Source organism: Ambystoma mexicanum, chromosome 5q, assembly GCF_040938575.1.
Source record: "Ambystoma mexicanum isolate Mex_15411 chromosome 5q, UKY_AmexF1_1, whole genome shotgun sequence".
NCBI classification, from domain to species: Eukaryota; Metazoa; Chordata; class Amphibia; order Caudata; family Ambystomatidae; genus Ambystoma; species Ambystoma mexicanum.
This window is the reverse complement of record NC_090933.1, coordinates 1,312,193,805-1,312,214,275: the sequence shown is the minus strand read 5'-3', so window position 1 is coordinate 1,312,214,275 and position 20,471 is coordinate 1,312,193,805. Positions and strand designations below refer to the sequence as shown.

The 20,471-nt window shown below is 48.9% G+C and overlaps 1 protein-coding gene across 6 annotated transcripts in view; it reads right to left on the bottom strand.

The window, feature by feature from the left end:
- LOC138498068 (solute carrier family 52, riboflavin transporter, member 2-like) overlaps positions 1-20,471 on the bottom strand; it is a 308,844-nt gene that overhangs the window by 92,336 nt on the left and 196,037 nt on the right. For all 6 annotated transcript variants that reach the window (XM_069621915.1, XM_069621918.1, XM_069621917.1 and 3 more), the window contains one exon: positions 10,654-10,793. In XM_069621915.1, the coding sequence (XP_069478016.1) occupies positions 10,654-10,793 (140 nt within the window). The remainder of the gene's footprint in view (positions 1-10,653; positions 10,794-20,471) is intronic.

Below are 20,471 nucleotides of genomic sequence, written 5' to 3'. Positions count from 1 at the left end.
ACCTTGATAGAGGCGTGCGCCAGTTCCGCCTTGGCCAAGGACAAGTATGGCAGAATCTGCAGCGCTGTGACCCTCAGGTGTGATCTTCTGCGACCGACACCATGTAGCGAAATGCTGCCACTTGCAACGGTCTGGCCTTGGCAAGGACCTCCCTGCAGTCCCCTGGCAAATCATATCTATATCTTCCAAACTCTAAGGCTGCAGGAGCCAAGGTTCAGCGATCCCGGGTCGTGATGGAGGATTGCACCTCCTTCTCTGGTGAGCAGATTCGTGACCACCGGCAGCTTGACCAAGGGGATGCTGGCATGCTGAGAAGGTCGGGGTATCAGCCACGCCGGGGCGATCACAATTCTGTTTGAATCGATTTATGACTCGCAGCAGGAAAGGCAATGGAGGGAACGCATACAGAAACAGGCCTTCCCACAGGAGGGAGAATGCGTCCCCCATGCTCCCTGGTTGGTGCAATCTACTGGCAAATCTTTGGCATTTGGAGTTCGCCACCATCGCAAACAGATCGATCTGGGGCCTGCCCCACTTGATAAAGATGCAGTCCACCTGGTCCTGCCGAAGCTCCCACTCGTGGCAGGAGCGCAACTCCCTGCTGAGGGAGTCGGCGATGGTGTTCTTGACTCCCGCCAGGTAAAAGGGGACGAGGAACAGCTCTTGTCTGACGGTGCAGGGCCACCTCTTTGGAGGGCGCTGGGGATAGAGTGCCCCCCTGATTCCTAATGTAGAACATCGTGGTGGTGTTGATCCTCACCACTTTGCCCTTCAGAAACAGAAGGAATGACGTTAGGGCCCAGAAAACTGCCCGCAGCTCCAGGATATTGATGTGAAGATCCTTCGCCTCCGCCTGCCACAGGCCTCTGGCATGCAGACGTCTGGTGTGGGCTCCCCAGCCTTACAGGGAAGCATCTGTGGTGACAGTCTCCTGGTACAGGGGGCTTTGGAACCCTGTGCCCTGGACGACGAGTGAATGCCCCACCTCCTTATCGCCTCGTATGCGTCCTCCAGGTCCAGTGACATAAAGAAGTCTCCTTCCTCCAGCTGGCCAAGCACATGCTGCAATGTGACCATCCTGAATTTCAGGGACTTGGGGTACTTGTTGAGATGCCGCAGGTCTAGACTGGGCTTCCAGCCCCCGGTCTTCTTTTTGACTAAAAAGTATTTGGAATAGACTCTGGAGCCCCGGAGTCGTCTTGGAACCAGCTATATCGCCCCTTTTCGTAGCATGGCCGTACCTCCTCCAAGAGTTAAAGGATGTGCTGCTCCTGTCGGGCCATCAGAGGGTTCCGTGGACACTTGTGCTGAAACTCCAGGGTATGTCTGTGGGCAAGAGCTTCCAGCACCCATCTGTCGGTGGAGATCTTCTCCCACTCGCTGAAGAATCCAGTAAGCTGGCCTCCCACCGGAGTGCATGGGCGGGGGCCCAACATCGTAGCCGGTTCAGACCTGCTTCGGGGCCGGCAAACTGCCTTGAGGATGACAGCATTGACCACCTCCACCTGTAGGCCTCCTGTGTCGTGGACCTGGAGGGATGGTGGTACGACGAGGAGAAACCTTTCGTCGACCTGCCCGACTTTCCTCTGGAGGCGCGAAAGGAAGAGCGGCGTTGCTGGAGCGTGCCCAGAGCACGGGCCGTCTCTGCATCTGCCTTGATGGCCTGCAAGGACTTGTCAACAGCCTTTCCAAAGAGGTTATCACTGTCCAAGGGCATGTCCGGTACCCTCGCCTGGATCCCCTGGCAGAAATCTGTGGCCTCAGCCAGCCTTGACGACTGAGGAAGACACCGTCCCCTCCCCCCCCCCCCCCCATCTGCCGGAACACTGTCAGCGATGTCCAGCGCCACTGTGATGGCATGGTCTGAAGCCACCTCTCCCTTTTGGAAGCGGGCAATCGCCTCCATCCTTTTGTCATCGGGAAGGAACTCCAGAATCGGGCCTAGCTTGTACCACAGTTCCCTGTCGTACCTGGCCAGGATCGCCAGTGCGTTGCCGCCTTGATGGTCGACGCTGTGGTGTAAATAACCTTCCTCCCCATGGAGTCAGACTTCTTCCCCTCGCTGTCTGTAGGGACTGAGGACAAGGACGAAGGGTTCGACAACCTCTTCCTCGCGGTTGCTGAAATTGCTGAAACCACAGAGTCCGGCGATGGTTCCGACTGTAGGCACATGGGTGCGGACTCCGGCACCCAGTACTTCTTCTCCAGTCTATCCCGCTTGGCCGGGGCCGTGCAAGGATTCTTCAAGAGGGCCAGGCCATCCTCCAGGAGGGGTACTGCCATGATGGTCTTCTTGGCCTCACGCCTCTGGTACAGGAAACCCTTCTTCTTGGGTTTCCCCAGGCGTAAGCTGCAAAAGCTCAGAAGCTTTGCCGATCATGGAATGAAACGAGCCCACCTCATCCGGTGGGGGCACCCTCATTGCGGAGATCCGCCCATAGTCCCATTGTCTCGAGGGGGGGGAGGGGAGGAGGAGGGCACCCGACACAGATGTGGAGGTTGATCGAGGAGGCGTTGGATGGCGCCTCTCTTTTTTTGCCCGAGTCTGATCGGGGCCGCAGGAACCGGGGCCTGCGGCATCCTTTTCTGTATTTCTGACACCAATGTGTGTAGGGTCCATAGGATGACCAGTGATACATCTCTCGGCTGAGCTGGCCTGGTCGGAACACTAGGTCCTGCGCCGTTGTCGGCACTGTAATCCTCCTCCATGTCTTTGTGGACGGTGTGCAGGGACTCCATTCCCCACCCCTCTTTTAGCACCATGATGGAGTCGGCCGTTCTCAGGCAGCATCCTCTTCTCTGGCTTGCCAGCAGGCTTTGCTCCAGCCTCAGAGGCAGGGGCACCCGGGGAGCAGTAGGAATTACCTTCACAGGGTCAGCGCCTTTGGCCTTCAAGAGAGCAGCCGCTATCAGCTCAATCGTCAAAGATTTCTCCTGCGCCGCCTGGTCCTTCTTGGGCAGGTCGACCGCCTTTTTCTCCATCCTGGGCTTCTCATGCTTTTCCCGCAGCTTAGCAGGGTTGGACGATTTCCTTTTTAAGGAGGAGCTCGATCGCTGGCAGGCAATGGAGGCGGATGGTGATGTTGATGTTGATAGCGCCCTGACCATCGCGGGACCCGCTTGCACGGCGACCCCAATTGAAACTGACTCGCCGTGCCTGGCCTTGTCTTGGGCCCCTGTGGATGGGGCGCCCTCAAAAGGACTTAGAAGCCTGCTACTCGGACCAGCCGGTCCTGGGTGAGGCATGACCCTGCTTGGGGCACGGGGCAGAGGCCTTGGCGTTTAGCCATGCCGCCAGTCTACTGTGTTGATCCGTCATCGTTTTCCTGGAGAAGCTGAGGCAGATCTCTCACTCCCCTTTGCGGTCCGGATGAAGACAGAGGCACTGTAGGAGTTAGTCCTCCACAAATACGTTCTGTACTCTGCATCTCATACAGAGCTTGAAAAGGGATCTTCTTCCTTCTTCGTCATGGCCGGAGGTGCAGAGTATACTCAATGGCCTTCTGGAAACTTTGACGATCCTTGCCCTTGAGGGTCATGGAAATTCACTGACAAACGGGCCCCTGCTGTTGGCAGATGGACAGAAGAGCACACAGGCTCGTTTTTTGACAAAAATTTAATTTTATGTCGAAAAAAGAAAAACTGTTGAAGTACCTCATGGAGCAAAACTCAAGGACTCCCAACACTTCAACATGCGGCAAAAATCTGAAGATGGCTTAGGGAGAGGACTGTCATTGGCTGGGGGCAGTGTGACTCACAGTACAGTGATTGGTTTAGAGGAGAAATACAGTTTGTAAGTGAAAGTGAAACTGTTTTTTCTGTTACCGAGGATTCCCGGCCCGACGACGGGGAATATTCATGAGCATGTGAATCCATGCCAGACTCCATGCTGGAGAAAAGAGCCTATACTAAAAAAAAAAAAATGAACAAAAAAGAAAAAAAAAATACTAAAAGAAAAAGAAAAAAATATCTATTGCCAATCCTTATGCCAAATACAAAAAGAAGTTGGGATAATGTTCTTGAGAAAGAAGGAAGTGTTCACAAACAATAAATCAGGATGCAGTACTTGGGGTCTCGCTTCTCCACGTTTTCAGCACGGGATAAGGTAGGCCTTTCGAGCACAGCACACGCTCAAGCTTTCCCAGCACTAGCTAGCAGTTCTGCTCTCAGCAATCACGACCTTCGGTGGTTAAGTCTCTTTTCTACAAAAAGCCTCTTTCCGGCGTGGGCCGGATGTATTCGAAATTGAAAATAAAAAGTTCTCTGCTGGGACGTTGAGTGATGCCCTTCACCCTCTGATCCCCCTCTTCCGGTCGCAGATCCCTAGAAAGTGTCTTAATGATACTAGGACCTCCGATGGGTCTCATTTTGCTCTAGAGGTCCTGACCGGTTCAAAGTAAAAGATTCAACAAAAAGTTCTAGAGTTCTTCTCGGGCTCTTGATTTGAGTGACAGTTCTTCACACCAGGGTTCCCCCCCTCTTCCAGGCTCAGACCCCTCTTGAATATTAACCTTTCTTTGTCTGGTGTCACGCTTGCATAGCATGTATTCACAAGGCTTTCGCTCTTGTATTTTGCTTTGTTGCATTCATGCGTCGGTGGGTCTTCGCTTCTCACCCTTGGATCCCCCTTTATCGGGCCCAGATCAGACTACTATTCGCCTCCCTCGATCGGGTTCACTATGTCTTTAAATGCAATTTGGTTGTGACCTTTGCACTTAATGTCTTTTTATACACTTTACTGTGCACATCCCTCAGCCGGGTTCACTCTTGCCAATCTTGACGATCATCTCTTTCCAATTCAACTTTTACGATGCAGGTTTCACTTCCCTTAGCCTCACAATCATCTGTCGGTTAAAGGCTTTCGACTGTACAGAGGATTTTACAAGACCCCTGAATGACCACTTCGACCCCTTTCTCGCCTTTCCCAAGCCATCTGGTTATAGTAGTTTCAACAATCGGGTAATCACCCAGAGTTTCCCGAGTGAGCACCCACGTGGTTGCCGGACTCAAATTGCTGGTTTTTCCCCTTATCTGATCAATAACTCTTTTACTGGTTCACAGTTCAATTAGCCGTTTGCTACTTTTCGTTCAACACAGTTTGGTTTCTTATCGACTCTCCCCTCGACTCACTGGCTGTGATGAGCCGCTTTCCTTTCTTTCACCTCGGAGTCAAGGTTGGTACCACGGAGACAAGCGTCTCGCCCCAGAGTAGAGTCTTGTGTACCGTTGACATCTGCTGCAACGCACGCTGGCTATTGTTCACGGTTTTAGGATTCCTTCTGCTGAGGTTTCACGGGCCTTGGTCAGACGGGACAAGGCGACACTGTCACTTCTCTCCTTGTCACTCTCGGTATGTGTCATCTTTCTCCTATTCAAACTGTTGTGCTAAGTCAGCCAAATAACAAGGGGGGTCCTGGGAGACTCTCTGCCAGACATTTGTCCTGGTTACAAGAGCCTTACCCAGAGTCTTTAGCTCACTATCTTTCACAGAGAAGAAATATCCCAAACATATCTTGTCCTGCCCTGGGGCAGTCCAGCACTGAAATGCTAGGCAATTCTCCTCTGAACAAGAGTACCAAAAGCAACCCCAGACACCTGTTTCGGTCTGGTTGAACCTCATCAGTAGGGTGTAGCTGTGCCTCTCTAAGAATAGTGAGCAAGGGGTCCACGTCTGGATTCCCCTAGAAACGTACTTATTTATTTGCATTTGTTTAGCGCACAGGCAGCCCAGAGGGCATCGTGGCGCTTGTTACAGATATGAAAATGACTTGTTGTACATACAGTGAAGTCATTACTTAGTTGCAAGAGAAGAGTAGTAGCTACAGGAGAGGAGGAGAGAGTAAACGACACGAAGGAAGAGGAATTAGTTAAACAAGGTGGTTTTCAGTTTTTTTCGGAAGGCAGTGAGAGGTTTCTGCTCTGAGCGTGCTAGGTAGTGTGTTCCATAGCTTAGGGGCAAAGTAGGGGAAACTTATTCCAACTGCTCTAGCTCGTTTGATGCGTGGGACCCTAAGTTGGTTGGTGTGGCATTGCCTAGTTGGTCTGGTGGAGTGAGATCTGGCTAGCGTATCAGACAGGTATGAGGGTGCAGACAGGTTGATACATTTGTGTGCGGTGGTAAGTTCTTTTAATGTAATGCGCTCTTTGACAGGTAGCCAGTGTGCTGCCTTTCTGGCTTGCGCAATGTGGTCCCTTTTTGGTATATTGAGAGCTGCTCTTAGTGCATTATTCTGTGTTGTTTGGAGTTTATTGAGATTGGTGTTGGAGGTGCTAGCCAATAGCGCATTACAATAATCTAGTTTGGCTCCAATGGTGGCTCTGGCAATAGAAAGGCAATTATCTTTGGTTAGGAAGGGTTTGATGGCATTCATGAGCTTAGCGCTCAGGGCGGAGGCAGAAACAATGGAGTTGACTTGCTTGTCCATGGAGAGTGGAGCATCAATGTGGACTCCTAGTGTTTTAACAGAAGGTAGAACTGGGATGACACAATGGTCTATGCAGAAGTTGGTGTAGAGTGGGTCGAGGTTCGTGAGAGTGGATTTTTGACCCAGGATGAGAATTTCGGTCTTATCTCCGTTAAGACATAGGCGGTTCGTGGCCATCCATGCTTGGATGGTGGCGTATATATTTTGGAGGGTGGCTGGGTCCTGATGGTAGAGTCCTGTGAGCGGGAGGGGTACTTGGGTATCGTCAGCGTAGTTGGTGTATGTGATCCCAAGTGCGTCCAGTTTATCAAAGAGAGGTTTGGTAAAAAGATTATAGAGGGTAGGAGCCGTACATGAGCCCTGAGGAACTCCATACCTGATGGTGGTAGGTTCTGCTTTAGCTATATTGGAAAACACTTTCATCACTCTTCCTTCAAGGAAGGAGGTGATCCAGTTTGTGGCTTGTTTGGAGAAATGTGCGGCCTGCGTGAGATGGTTTGTGAGGATGGCATGATCGACTAAATCAAATGCCGCCGCGAGGTCTAGGAGGAGCAGAAGGGCCGGCTTGCCTTTATCTAGAATTAGGGTAATTTGGTTCTTCAGATCCAGTAAAGCGGTTTCAGTGCCATGACCTTTGCGGAATCCGGACTGCCTTTTACCTAGGACAGTGTTGTTTTCCAGGTAGGACTGTACCTGCATGTGAGCAGCTTTATCTAAGATTTTTAGAAGAAATGGAACCGTTGTAATGGGCCGGTAGTTGTTAGGTTGGGCAGGGTCCAGGGTTGGTTTCTTTAAGAGCGGGCGCACCCACGCCTCTTTAAGGCCGTCAGGGACTTTGCCCATGTTGAATGAGGCGTTAATGAATGCTGTGATGATCGGTGTGAGGAGTGCCGCACACTCTTTAATGATGTTGGGGGTCATATATCGCCTTTGCATTGAGATGGTTTGAGCTGTTTGAGGATGTGGAGAGCATCTGATTCGGTGATTGGAGAAAAATTGAATTTGGAGGTGTGCTTATATTTAGCGGTATTGACGGAGAGGGTCTGTTGGGGGTGCAGAGCCTTGAAGTGTTCTGCTATTTTATTTTGAAGAAGGTCTATTTTATTTAACATCGCTGTTTGGATGCTATTGCACCAGGCTTCATCCTTAACAATCTCATCTGTACAGATTGGGGGAACAGTGAGCTCTTTAAAGATGGTGAAAAGCTCTTTAGAGTGGGAGTTGGCTTCCATGATAAGTTTATTGTAGGTTTCTGACTTTGCCTTAAATATGGCACTTTTGTATTTTTTAGAAATACAAAGAAAGTCTACTTTGGTGGCATCACAAGGATTGGCCTGCCATGTTTTGAGGGCTTGACGCTTGCATTGGCATAGATTTAATAGGTCCTCCGTGAACCATGAGTTGGAGTGAAATGATTTTTTTTTCTTTTTTGCTTTCAAGAGGAGCTGTGGCGTTGATGGCATGGGTGAGGGTGTCTTTGAAGATCTCTGCTAGAATGTTGGGGTCAGAGGAGAAAGGAGGTGCTAGGCAGGGGTTGTTAAGAAAGGGACGTATATTGTCTGCTGTATGTTTTTTGGCACTTCTGGATAGCTTGGCCGGTGCGGGTATTAGTGGTTTGGAGTAGAAGGATATGGGGATGCAGAATTGAAGGCAGTTGTGATCAGACCATGGGAGGGCTGTGTTGGAGTTGAGGGTGGAGCCACAGTTGTGATCTGCCACCCAATCTAAGATACAGCCTTTATTAAGGGTTGGGCAGTAACTATCTGAGTGAATCCTAGATCTGTGAGGTTTCTGGCGAGAGTGGTGGCTGCTTTGTCAAGTTTGTCATTGTATCCAAGGTTTAGGTCTCCTAGAAGCAGTGTTTTGGAAGTTTGTTTGATGTTTTTTCCAAGGAGATGGTTAACTATGCCTGTGAAGTTATTGACAGGGCCTGGGGGTCTATATATGACATTAATGTTTACTGTGTCTTTAGGGGAAGAGGGTAAGTTTGGCTGAGAGGATGTCAGTGGTGTTTTCCCCGGTGGTGGGAGTCTGTTTTAAGGCTATGGTGTCTTTAAAAATTAGTGCGACCCCACCTCCCGTTTTAGCTAATCTGTCCTGTCTTAAGATCGAGTAACCTGACGGTACAGCTAGGCTGATAGTAGGGCCAGAGGCAGAATGCAACCATGTTTCTGTTATGGCTAACATATCTAGGTCTTGGCTGATAATAATATCATTGACTTCTAAAGTGTGGGCGTTGAGTGAGCGAACATTTAATAGAGCACATTTAAGGTGTTGGAGCTTTTTTGATTGTGGAGGCTTGAGGTCGGTAATTGGAATGAGCTTTTTGGCAGTGTGAGTAGGCTTATTGGACATGTGATGTCTGGGAGAAGCGAGCGTCGGAGCCCTGTTTAGGCGCTTGTGGGTAATAGTGTATGGCGTCGGCAGGTCTTAGCGTGAGTGCGTGAACCTAGGCGTGAGTTCCTTAGTGTTACCTGCAATGTGCGTGTTCCGAGTCTGTGCTGCCGGAGTATGATCTCGGGCATTTTGGGGGGAGTAGCGTGTGTGGTGGTGTGCCTTAGTTCCATGATATGGATGTTTGGTTGCCCTGTGGGCATGAGGTAGGCAATACTACTAGTAAGTAAGATGTAGACTAAACCTATGAGGATGTACGTGTGTGGGCGGTGTACATATTGAGATAGGACAGTGGGAGCTGGGATGCTATATGGGTTAGACAACACAATAGCACAGTGGTCTCTAAGCGACCATAAGGCACAACACAGTTGCATAGTAGTCTCTGGCGACCAAAAGGCACAACACAATAGCACAGTGGTCTCTAAGCGACCATAAGAAACAACACAATAGCACAGTGGTCTCTAAGCGACCATAAGGCACAACACAGTGGCGCAGTGGTACACAGTAGGCAGATTCGATTTTAGCAGGGGATGCCTAAAACACAGTATGCAAGTACACAAGCGCTCTAGCACAGAACACAGAGGGCAGATTGGAATTATATTTGAGCATCCGAGTAAGCACAGGGTACAAAATGCTTGGCAAGCCAAATGTTGTCAGGGCAGCGTCAACATATGCTGTTAGTAATATGCTGGGTCAAGTGAGTACTAAGCTGTAGCTATAAGCTAGCAATGGTGATAGGCAAGGGCATAAGGGTCTGCGGCACATAGCAGGTACAGTAGCAGCCAACAGAGACTATTATAGGTTTGGTGCCAGCTGGGGCAGGGTGTACTGAAGACCTGCAGGGCCAGGTGCACTGAGGCAAGTGTATGATGATCATAGACAAATAGAAAAGGCTCAGTCATACATCAAAGTTCAGAGTCAGTAATCATGTGCGCGGTAATAGCAGTTCAATGATGTAATCTATAGCAGAATGTCACGAGTAGCAGTTATAGAAGAGGCTTAGGGTGAGACACAAAGTTACTTGAAATATGCAAATAACAAGGAGGGGGGTCCTGGGAGACTCTCTGCCAGACATGAGTCCTGGTTATAAGAAGGGGGATACTGTGTCTGAACCGTCGGTGTCCCTCTTCCACTCCCCAAGGACCCCCGCATCGAAGGTGATCCACCGTCACTGGTCTACCCCCAGGAACTGGATCCAATAGCAATGGCTGTGTCCTGGCCACCTGGATGACAGACCCCCGGGGACTAGTCAGGGAGACACCTTCAGTTTTCGCAAAGCTGGCATGGACAATGAAGCCATCTCCAGGCCATGCAGCATCTATTAGGAAAGGTATTCCTGGCATGAGCAATCATGCATTCCACAGGTCCTGCGACATCTATTAGTAGAGGCACCCTTGGCATGGGCAATGAAGCAATCCACAAGCTCTGGAACATCCATTAGGAGAGGCACCGCTGGCATGGACAATGAAGCAATCCCCCGGCCCAGCGGCATCTATGAAGAGAGGCATCCCCGACATGGGCAATTAAGCAATACCTAGTCTATGGGGGTATCTATTAGTTGAGACCCGCATAGATGAGGAAGTGATCCCCAAGCCATAGGACATCTGTCAGCACATACCGCCCTGGCATGGAGGAAGTGATTCTCAGGCACGCAGGAGCTCATTAGTTGATACACCCCAGGCATGGGCAAAGCAATCCCCAAGACCTGGGACTCAGCGGCGAAAGTCCAGGCATGGATGATGAAGTGATCCCTGGGGCCTTGGACATCTGTCAGCAGAGAGTGTCCCAAAAGTGTGAAATTATACGTGAACATGATGGAAAACTAAGAGCTCACCTTCTGGAAGCTCTCTCACCACCACAGGCAGTTCGACCCACAAGGAGTTCACTGCTGCCCAGGACCCCATGCCAAACAGCGCCACAAGAAGGTGGGTGACAAAGTCTCTGCCGGAGACTGATGCTGCCATCTTCGAGGACCTGGAGAAACAGCAGAAGAAAAAGACATCATAAAACATCAAGACGTGTTTGCTTCATATAATAATCAATACTGAAAAGCAAACGCACAGATCTCCTGCTAGTCAATAGTACTACAGAATCCTCCTTGGTCAGATCAGTAATGCCACACAGCTCCCACCCTCCTTCGAGCATTACCACACAGCTGCCCTTTCCAGGCCAGTGCTAGCATACAGCTCCCTCAGGTGAGCATTACTACACAGCTCAACCTTTCCAGGTCAATGCTACCATACAGCTCCCTCCCTCAGGTGAGCATTACCACACAGCTCAACCTTTCCAGGTCAGAGCTAGCATACAGTTCACTCCCTCTAGTGAGCATTGGAACACTATTCCTCTTTCCAGGTCAGCTCACTCCCTCGAGCGAGCATTACCTCGCAGCTCAACTTAGACAAGTCAGTGCTACCACACAGCATATTCCCTCAAGAAAGCATTCCCCCCAGAGCTGCCCTTTCCAGGTCAGAGCTAGCATACAGCTCACTTGCTCCTGCAAGCATTACCACACAACTCCCCTTCCCAGGTCAGTGCTAGCATACAGCTCCCTCAGGCGACCATTTCCCCACAGCTGCCCTTTCCAGGTCAATGCTACCATACAGCTCCCTCCCTCCAGGGAGCATTGCCACATAGCTCAAACTTTCCAGGTCAGAGCTAGCATACAGTTCACTCCCTCCAGTGAGCATTGGAAAGCTATTCCTCTTTCCATGTCAGCTCACTCCCATTACCTCGCAGCTCAACCTTGACAGGTCAGTGCTACCACACAGCTAATTCCCCTCAAGCAAGCATTCCCCCCAGAGCTGCCCTTTCCAGGTTCGTCTCCAGTGAGCATTACCACACAGCTTCTGCCTTTCCAGGTCAGAGCTGCCACCCATACAGCTCACGCCCTCCAGAGAGCCCTACCACGCAGCTTCCCTTTCCTGGTCAGTGCTACCATACAGCTCCCTCCCTGCCGCAAGCATTACCACACAGCTTCCCATTTCCAGGCCAGTGCTACCATACAGCTCATTCCCTCAAGCAAGCATTACCCATAGAGCTGCCTCTTCCAGGTAAGAGCTAGCATACAGCTCACTTGCTCCAGCAAGCATTACCACACGACTCCCCTTTCCAGGTCCTGCCTGCAAAGCAACTACCACAGAGGCAATGCACAAACTCAGGCAGCTGCCCCATGCTGGCAGTCTTATAAAACCATAAACTCACAATTCCAGACATTAGCACATACGTTACAGGCTGCCTTAACTGGCCCACTCAGGTCGTCAGCCCCCTCTTTTAGCCTCCGGAAGTACTCTAAGCACCTAGTTACCTTTTTATTCAGATTTCCCCAGACATTAGCACCCTGCTGTCAAAGCGCGATTAAAAGCTCCTTCTTAAGGCGCTCACATTCTAGGAGGCCGTAACATAATTGGAATGCAGAGGTGTATGCCTTCCATTCACATCATGGCTCATTCTCGTCCCTTTGTATAGCGGAGGAGGGGCGGGACGTAATGTGTATGTTCATGCTGGTGTAAATGCTGTGGATTGCTATGGAGCTCACATGCTTTTTGCACCAGCAAACAGCCGGTGGACGCCACAGGAATCCATTGTAAACGCTGCATGCATGGCAGGCAGCATTTACTTCATTTGCATGGCAGAGTGCAAAGGGTAACGAACAAGCATGTAGACCGCCCTTTTACCAAGTGAGCGGGAACGGTCGGGAGCGTTGTTCCCCTACTTTTATTTTTTTCCGTTTACCATTCCTCTACTTTTTATGACCATATTCACCAGTCTATATAGAGGATTTGTCCATTCATGTCCCTGCGCAATTGTAAAGTTGTAATAGAAGCCTTTGTTTCCAGTCACTTGACCAGGCTGCAACACTGGTCACATTTTGCACTATGCTTCCGGCTCCCCTCTCCCGTGCCAAGACCACAGTTCTACTACTTTTTTCGGTCCACTTCTACCAGTGCTTTTACCCTCCCCTTTTGCTCCGTCATGCAAATGAGGGAAAGAATATACATAACTGGGCCCCACTCTTTTTCCAGGGACTTCAAACATGAGCCCTTCAGTGTTTCAGCCTCTTCCGGCTGCATGTCCTGTGATAATCTGCAGCTATTCACTACATTGCTGCATACTCTAAACACTCAACGGGCACCTCTGAGACAAGGGGCCCCCCAAACATGCTGAAAGGGGCCCCAACCAGTTCCGAAACATATGTAGAGAAAACCCAACCCTAGCCCCCACCAACACACCCACACTAACACACCTACACCAACGGACACACAGACACAACCTATGTTAGTATAATGTTCTTTAGACCTTTGACAAAATTCAAAAAGCTATAAAAACAGACTCCCAGAACTATAAAACACTCTAAACAGGACCTTTCTTAACTCTGCATCTCCGATCTAAAAATAGAACCCCAAGTCATGAAGCCACAATACAATTGCTTGTATACGCCAAGCCCTGCTACAGCCTGCTCCCAGGGCACCAATGCTCGCCTCCCACCACACGCTTTGTGATATCAGTACCGAGATGCGTCTGGAGGAGGATGCGGACATGGTGTCGACATTTCCACAGCTTAGTTATTCAATTATAAGAATAACGCCCATCTTTCCCTATTGCTACAAGGGTATTCCTTGCCTAAATAAATTATTAAAGCACGTATCAGAGCGTCTCCAAATGAAAATAGACGCTGTCCAGAAACTAGTTCTACCTGACCCTACCACTATTCTAACCAACTAAATGAAGCCATGAGAAGGACTCCTTTCTCCTGACTGGCTCTTTACGAAGAGTTTCTTCTTCACTCCAACGTTCTTTCAGTAGGCTATATTTAAATAGTCTCTCGTCACCTTCTGTATCAGTTTTTCTCACTCCTTCAGCAGATTTTTAGGCTTACTTTCTTTTTGCCGGACAATGTTCAATGGATCCCCTTTTGTCCTTGGTCTTTCGCTTAGGAGCCTGAATCAAAGACATTTTCTTCGTTGGGGCAGGGTTTCTTGGGGATTAATGCTCTCCCTCTTCTGAGGTGGCTTACAAAGCGTTTTTTGCTTTATGGGCTCTACTGGCCTTCATTTTGCACTCATAGGACTCCTTCTAAAATCCTCCACTCTACACTTCTTGCTTTATGGGGTATTTTCCCCTCTTCCCAGGGTATTTGTAACCAATGCTTAATGGTCTTTCTTATAGGTTTATTTCTCACATTGTTACAACTCCAGTTTTACATTTCGATTCCATACCTCTTCAATTTCACTGGGATGCATTTTCCCAAAAGTAGAACGATTCCCCAGCAGCCGCCAGGTTCTCCTGTTTGCCCATTACTTCTGGGTTGTCAGGAAAACGTCCAGAGGACCAGAAATCACTTGGGTTCTCCTCTCTGGCTCCGGTTCGCTCTCTTGAACTGTGCCAGCATCCCGCTCTTGGGTCTTCTTTTCTGCACCCAGGTATGGCTGCAGGCAATAAGACACCTCGCTGATCGCTCAGCGTGGTGGTTTCAGCATCGTTGGACGGGCGCTCTGCCCACCACAAAGCTGTTGTGGACACGCCACTACCAGGACTTGGATTCCCATCTCCTTCACTCTCCAGCCTCCATGAACGCTCAGCCTCCAGCCTTTCACTCTCACCTTCAGACCACTTCTGAATGTTGCATGTTCCGTAGCTCTCCTTCGTTCCACCTCTCAGCTGACAAGCTATCCATGGATTTCTGTTGCTTACCTCTCTCTCTGCTTTTGCTCTCCTCAGCGTATCCTCCTCTTCCAGTCTACCTGTCTCGGTTAAATGGAGGTTTCTCCTTAAAGAGACATTCTCTTTCTTATTTGTGATGGCATACCGTGGCTTTGCTTTTTCATACTGTTACTTATTTCCGATAGTCCAATATATGCCATCAAGCTGAATGGCTTAGGGAGTACCTCACATAAACGGGAGTCTGGGGGGGGGTGTGGGGGGGGGGTAACGCGTGAGGGTGTGGGGAGGGGAGAAGCCTCTACCAGTGAGGTTCTGCTTACCTCGACACCTAGGGAGGGAGTTGCGGAGCGGGCTCACCTCCCTAGCATCGCGGGGAGGCTTCCCCTTGGGGAGAAGGGACAATTTCCCTGGATTTGTCACAGTACCCAGATCTTTGCCGGATGATCCCTGCCAGAGCAAGCATGGCTGACTCAACAAGGTGCTTCTTAAGTTGCATTAGCTTTTGACAGGAGTGTGAGCAGCCAACATGCCCGATTAGACTATAATACTCCAAGGAGGTGCATTCTTTTATCCAGAAGAGGAGAGAGAATGCTACACTCATCTTCCCTGGTGCAGAGTGAGTAGAACTACAAACATGTTACCAGCAAGACAGCGCCCACTTGATGTGGGCGCTTTCCATCTGTTCTTATTTAGACAGGAACCTCACATTGATTCCTCTACCCAATCGCAGGATGCATGGACCGGTTCAGGCAGGCAGAGGAGTGCCGTGTGGTGTCACTCTGTGGGAATGTCTAATGCTTGTATTGCCGCCTGCACAGGAATCATGGCAGTAGGAGTCCAAAACATATGGAGAGCCACAGATTGCAGCCCCTTGCTCTAAACTGTACCCTAGCGTTACTCTGGCAGGACCAGCTGGTAAGGGCCACTCCCTGTATAACACCAGACTGCACGGCGGCTGTGCACAGCAAACGCACTTTGACATTTTAGAATATGCTCCCGTTTTTCCTCCCTCGGATACCCTGTGACGTTCACACGCCCACTGGCGGCTTATCACTTTGAGAGTAAACTGTTTTTAATACATTTGTATTGTTTAACTCTAGCAATGTTTTACCAGCTGGCGTTGCACCGATGTGAAGCCTCAAGGGAAAATGGATTATGTTTCACCCCTCCTACTTTGTGGTCAAAATGTGCACTCGCAACTGGTAGATGACGAGTGACAATAGACGTGTGGCAAGTAGGAAGGGGTGTGCTGGGTGCCTGTGGTGAAGTGAGCAGGCAAGGGACTTTTAATGGCTTGCTTCTTGAAGAATTTACTTGTGATACTTACATAGCACAGACTTTTAATCAAGCCGCGAGTAATGGATGATTATTGTATGTATGTGGTCTTTATTTGGATGCATTTTGAAATCAAATAAAAGCCAACCAAAAAATCTCTAATTAGGTTTCTCTTTGTTACAAGACCCTCAGAGCTAATCAATTGCTCCTGTATTGCTCAACCCTTTGGCCCCAACCGAGTCGGTTCCAATGATATGTCCACGTTCACTACAAGTAAGCTTTGCAGGTGAACACAAAAGAAATCTCCCTTCTCTGGCAAATAGGATCATTCTCCTTTCAGTTTTCCTTAAAGGGTTCTTCTAGTGTGTCCTGTCAAAATGGATGAAATAGGGCTGCATTCAAGGATCCATTTATCTTGAGAAGCTTTAATGTATTATGGTCTAAGGTGCACAACTCAAGCCAGACAGTGTCAATGGGACCATGTATCCGATTGTGAATCAAATGCAAAGGGTACTTCACACCGGGGGAAGAATAGTACAGAAATACAGAAGAAACAGGGAGGAAAGATCAAACAGCAGGTTTCTTACTGAACATATCTCCATGCTGGAGTATGTGCGTGACAGTCAAGGGAATGTAGTTACAAAATAATTCTAAGTGTGTGGAAATCGGCTACTAGTCTGCCAAACGAAGATTGGATTCACAACTTAGTCACCATGTCATCTGCGAGAACAGGGGTTGACAGACATATTTCAGACAATTCGGGGTCCATTCTTGCATAAGTATCAATGCACACGCCAGTCCTGTGATCATATTTCAATCTATAATCAGCCCTCTCCTTGTTTTCAATATTCCATCACTACCTGGGATCTTGCTGCTACACTAGGCTTCCCTACATTTGCTCCAGATTGCTTCTGGCGTTATTTTGTTTCTTCCTTACATTTTGCTTTCTTTGTCACTTTGAAGACCCAGAAGTATTTACGTCTTGGTGTAGGGGGACTGTTTAGACAGAGGTTGTTAGAGACCCTCTACTCCTGCAATGTGCTACTGTAGTTATTAGGGTATTTATTGAGTGCAGACCTAGCTTCTGGAAGCAACAGAGCGTTTTACAGTCATAGGAGGCACAACACAGTGATGGAAGCAGAGTAAAAAAGGAGCAGTGGAGGGTGGGCAATTGGCAACATGGAAGGGAGGACAGTGGGGAGCAGATCCCAGAGTCCCAGGCAGGGTGGGGAGTGCAGCGGTGTGCGGACCTACGTGTTAAGGAGGAGCTATTCCTTGAAGAGGAAGGCCTTGGGCCATTTCATGAACGGTAGAAGCGATGGGGTAAGTCTGAGGTTGACAGGCAGGATGTTCCAGAGTCTTGGAGCCTAGACAGGGAAGGCATGGCTCTAGAGTTCAGTATTTGCACAGCCATGATACTTGCAGGGATTTGAAGACCATCCCTTTTTCTGAATCCCATACATGAAGTCTTGGATTATGGTCAGATGCAGCTATGAGCCCTATATTTTCAGTGGACCACTTAAAGGCAAGGCACAACGTAGCAGATTTCTGCCATGGCATGGTATATGACGTACCCAGTTTAAAAACCTTGCTGCTGACTTGAATATATTCCAGTGTTGTACATCTGGTCTGTCTCAGAGCCCAGAAGAGTGAGTGGTGAAGGGGATAATTTTACCCTTAGTAGTAGATTCCACTTCCATCCACAAGGAGATCCTGTATCGTCTGTAAAGTACCACGATGAGCACGATAGAGAAACGCAGTGTGATGGTAGAGCTTAATACTGGGAAAGCCGAACCAAGTTGGTTACCGAATACTTGAGGTTTTGAGATCGAGAGGCAGTGCTTCTTTCGGGAATAATGCTAATGTATTCATTATATAGCGCTTTTGCCAAAGTGCTTTACATATATTACAACCATCAAGGTGAGCCCCCCGCCAACCCCTCCGTGATTCCCAAACACTTGTGCGCAGATGTTGCTGGTGGTTCTTGATAGGGCTGGAAGATGGCGTCCATCTGGTCCTGTGGCTAGTGTGGGGTGGAAATCCACCTCCTGACCCCCCCCAACCAGAAGAGGGCACAAGTGACGGATAAGAGCACCATGTAAGAGGACTTCCCACGATTCATGTGGTACCAGGCAGTGCAAAGCACTAAGTGGAAAGCCAGAAACACAGAGGCAAAGCAGAGGGATAAAAGTACACTGTGGCGCAAGTATCAGAGCAAGCAAAGTAAGGAAAGGGAATACCAGAATGGCCAGCTAGTACAAATACCATAACGTTGCTAAGGCCACGGACCAAGCCGTTTTGACCGCGCACGCACGGAAGGCGGCCGCTGGTCCCGCAGCATGCCCGGTGCCCGCAACATGGCGGCCAAAATGGGAGGAAGGAACCAGAGATGTGTTATCGCGGAGCCGCCATCTAGCCCGCCACAGCAAGGAGGTGTGGCTGGCTTACTAGGCGAGTGGGGTGACAACATACAAAAGCGGGCAGAACTGCTGTCAAAGTCTACTTTTTTCTTAGTGACGAGGGGCTCTAGGTTAAAGTAGGTCATTTTTTGTTATATACTTTAGCATCTTCACCCTGAAGAACTCAATACCTTCACTTTGCCTTTAAGGTTTAGGTCTTGTAGGAGATACAAGCACCTGGAAATCAATCTGTAAGGCAGTATTTTCCAGCGAACCTGGTAGCCCAAGAAGCTTCCAAAACCCTCAATTACCCAAATTACGCTTAACATGGAACAGAGAGGCTGAGTGAAGTAAATTGGATCTTTGGCATATAAAGATTGAATTCCAGTTGCCCATGCGCAGACAGTAGATTTTTTGTTTAATTCTAATTGCAACAGAGCCAATTCAGATATTGAAAGAGTAACATTAAAGAGGACAGCTCTGCTTCGTACAGTTTGCATATTCAAGCTCAGAAAAGTATCGTTCATCAGAACTCTTACGCTAGAGTCTGTGTAAGACGTGCAAATGCCTTTGCAGAACAGTTCCTTGGCTCTACTAACCACCATTGGCAAGGCCATGACATTGTGTCAAAGGCCTTTTCAGCATCTGCATTGATCAACATACATGGCTATGAATTTTGGCAAACACTCTGAATGAGGAAGATTAAACGCACATTAAAACGCATCTGCCTGATAAAGCCAGTTGGAGCTGGGTTGATTCAAATCAAGCACGTGTCATAAAATGTTATAGCCTTTACTTGAGTTGGGATCTTACAGTTGACAAAGAGAATTGAAAATGGACGTTAGGTGCAGTACTCTTATTCCGAGGCGTCGCTAGGGTGATTCTGAGGGGGCTATAGCCCCGAGTCTTTTGGTTGTAGGCCGGTATAGAAGCTCAGGGGCTACAACCAAAAGGCTAGCTATCCCAGAGTCCTGGCAGTCCCGACATTAGTGTAGCCCCGGATCATTTCCAGACCTAGCAACACCCCTGCTCTTACATAGGAGATTGTTTATCTGATCAGTGTATTGACGAGGTCTTCAGCTCTGCTGGTGGTGCACCTTTGACATTGTGCAGACCGGGTAAGAGCTCCCCAGTGAACGCTTTACCAAACCTGTGAGTGAATACACAAGACCAGGTCCTTTCCATGCTGGAGACTCTTTGTTGCATCCTTGATCTCGTTAGTTGTTCACCACTCCTTTCTGGAAGCTGGTGGTCACGTGCAGATAGTTATGGTAGACAGAGTGAATCAATTAACTCGCATGTCATAAGCTTTATAAAGAGCAGCACAGTTGTCATGAGGCAGAGTGGACAGTGGAATTCCCTATTCACAATATGGAAGGCACAATCTTTGTTTAGCGCATGCATTTGACTAGATTTGCTTTGACCCTGGCAAACTGGCTACAGTAAGACATAAATGGGGTGGGGAATCACCCCTTGACACAGCCTTGAGACTATCCCAGAACATAAGCAAAAGAAGGTCTGGGAGTCCACAGCCCATTGGCCTGTTCTTGGGTGGAGGGCCCCGGGGAGAGTCTAAACCACGCTTTAGCTCACTGCGCTTTTCACAGACGAGAACTTTCCATATGCATTTCAGGCTTTGTCCTGCCCAAAGGCAGTCCAGCACAGAAATGTTAGGCAAATCTCTGAACAAGGGTACCAACAGCAACCCCAGACACGTCACTGGACTGTGCTCGTGCCGGCAGAGTAACTCCCAGACCTTCTGTTGCATATCCCAGAATATATGTATTACTTTACTAGGACCTTAATTCTCTTCAGATTAAAATACTTTTAAATCCAGCCAGTGGCTAGAACCACGTTCCCGTCTTTGGGGATGAATGGGGAGACTTTCCAAGAGTCTGCTTTTGCTCTTCTAAATGCCAGCGCAGAGTCAACGGGCAGGACACACTCCACTCCCTGAGCTTTAAAGCCACATACGGGGCATCGAGAGGACATAGGGGCCAGCAATATTATACAAACAAATACCTGTGAAACTCACTGCAATGAGGCCTTTGCAAATTATGAACATGGATTTAAAATCCATTCAAACCAAGATCTGGGAGCTAGCCACGAGAACCAGCACCCGCCAGGATGTGGTTAAACATTTCTAAAAATCTTAACACGAGTACCTACCTAGTAACCAGAATCAGGAGCAAAACTAGAAATAGCCATATGATAATTTGTTATTTATATAGTGCTTCTGCCAAAGCGCTTTTTACAGAACATATTTACATACAAAGGGAAGTTGGCACTGATTTATCGACCTCAGATGGATGAAAGG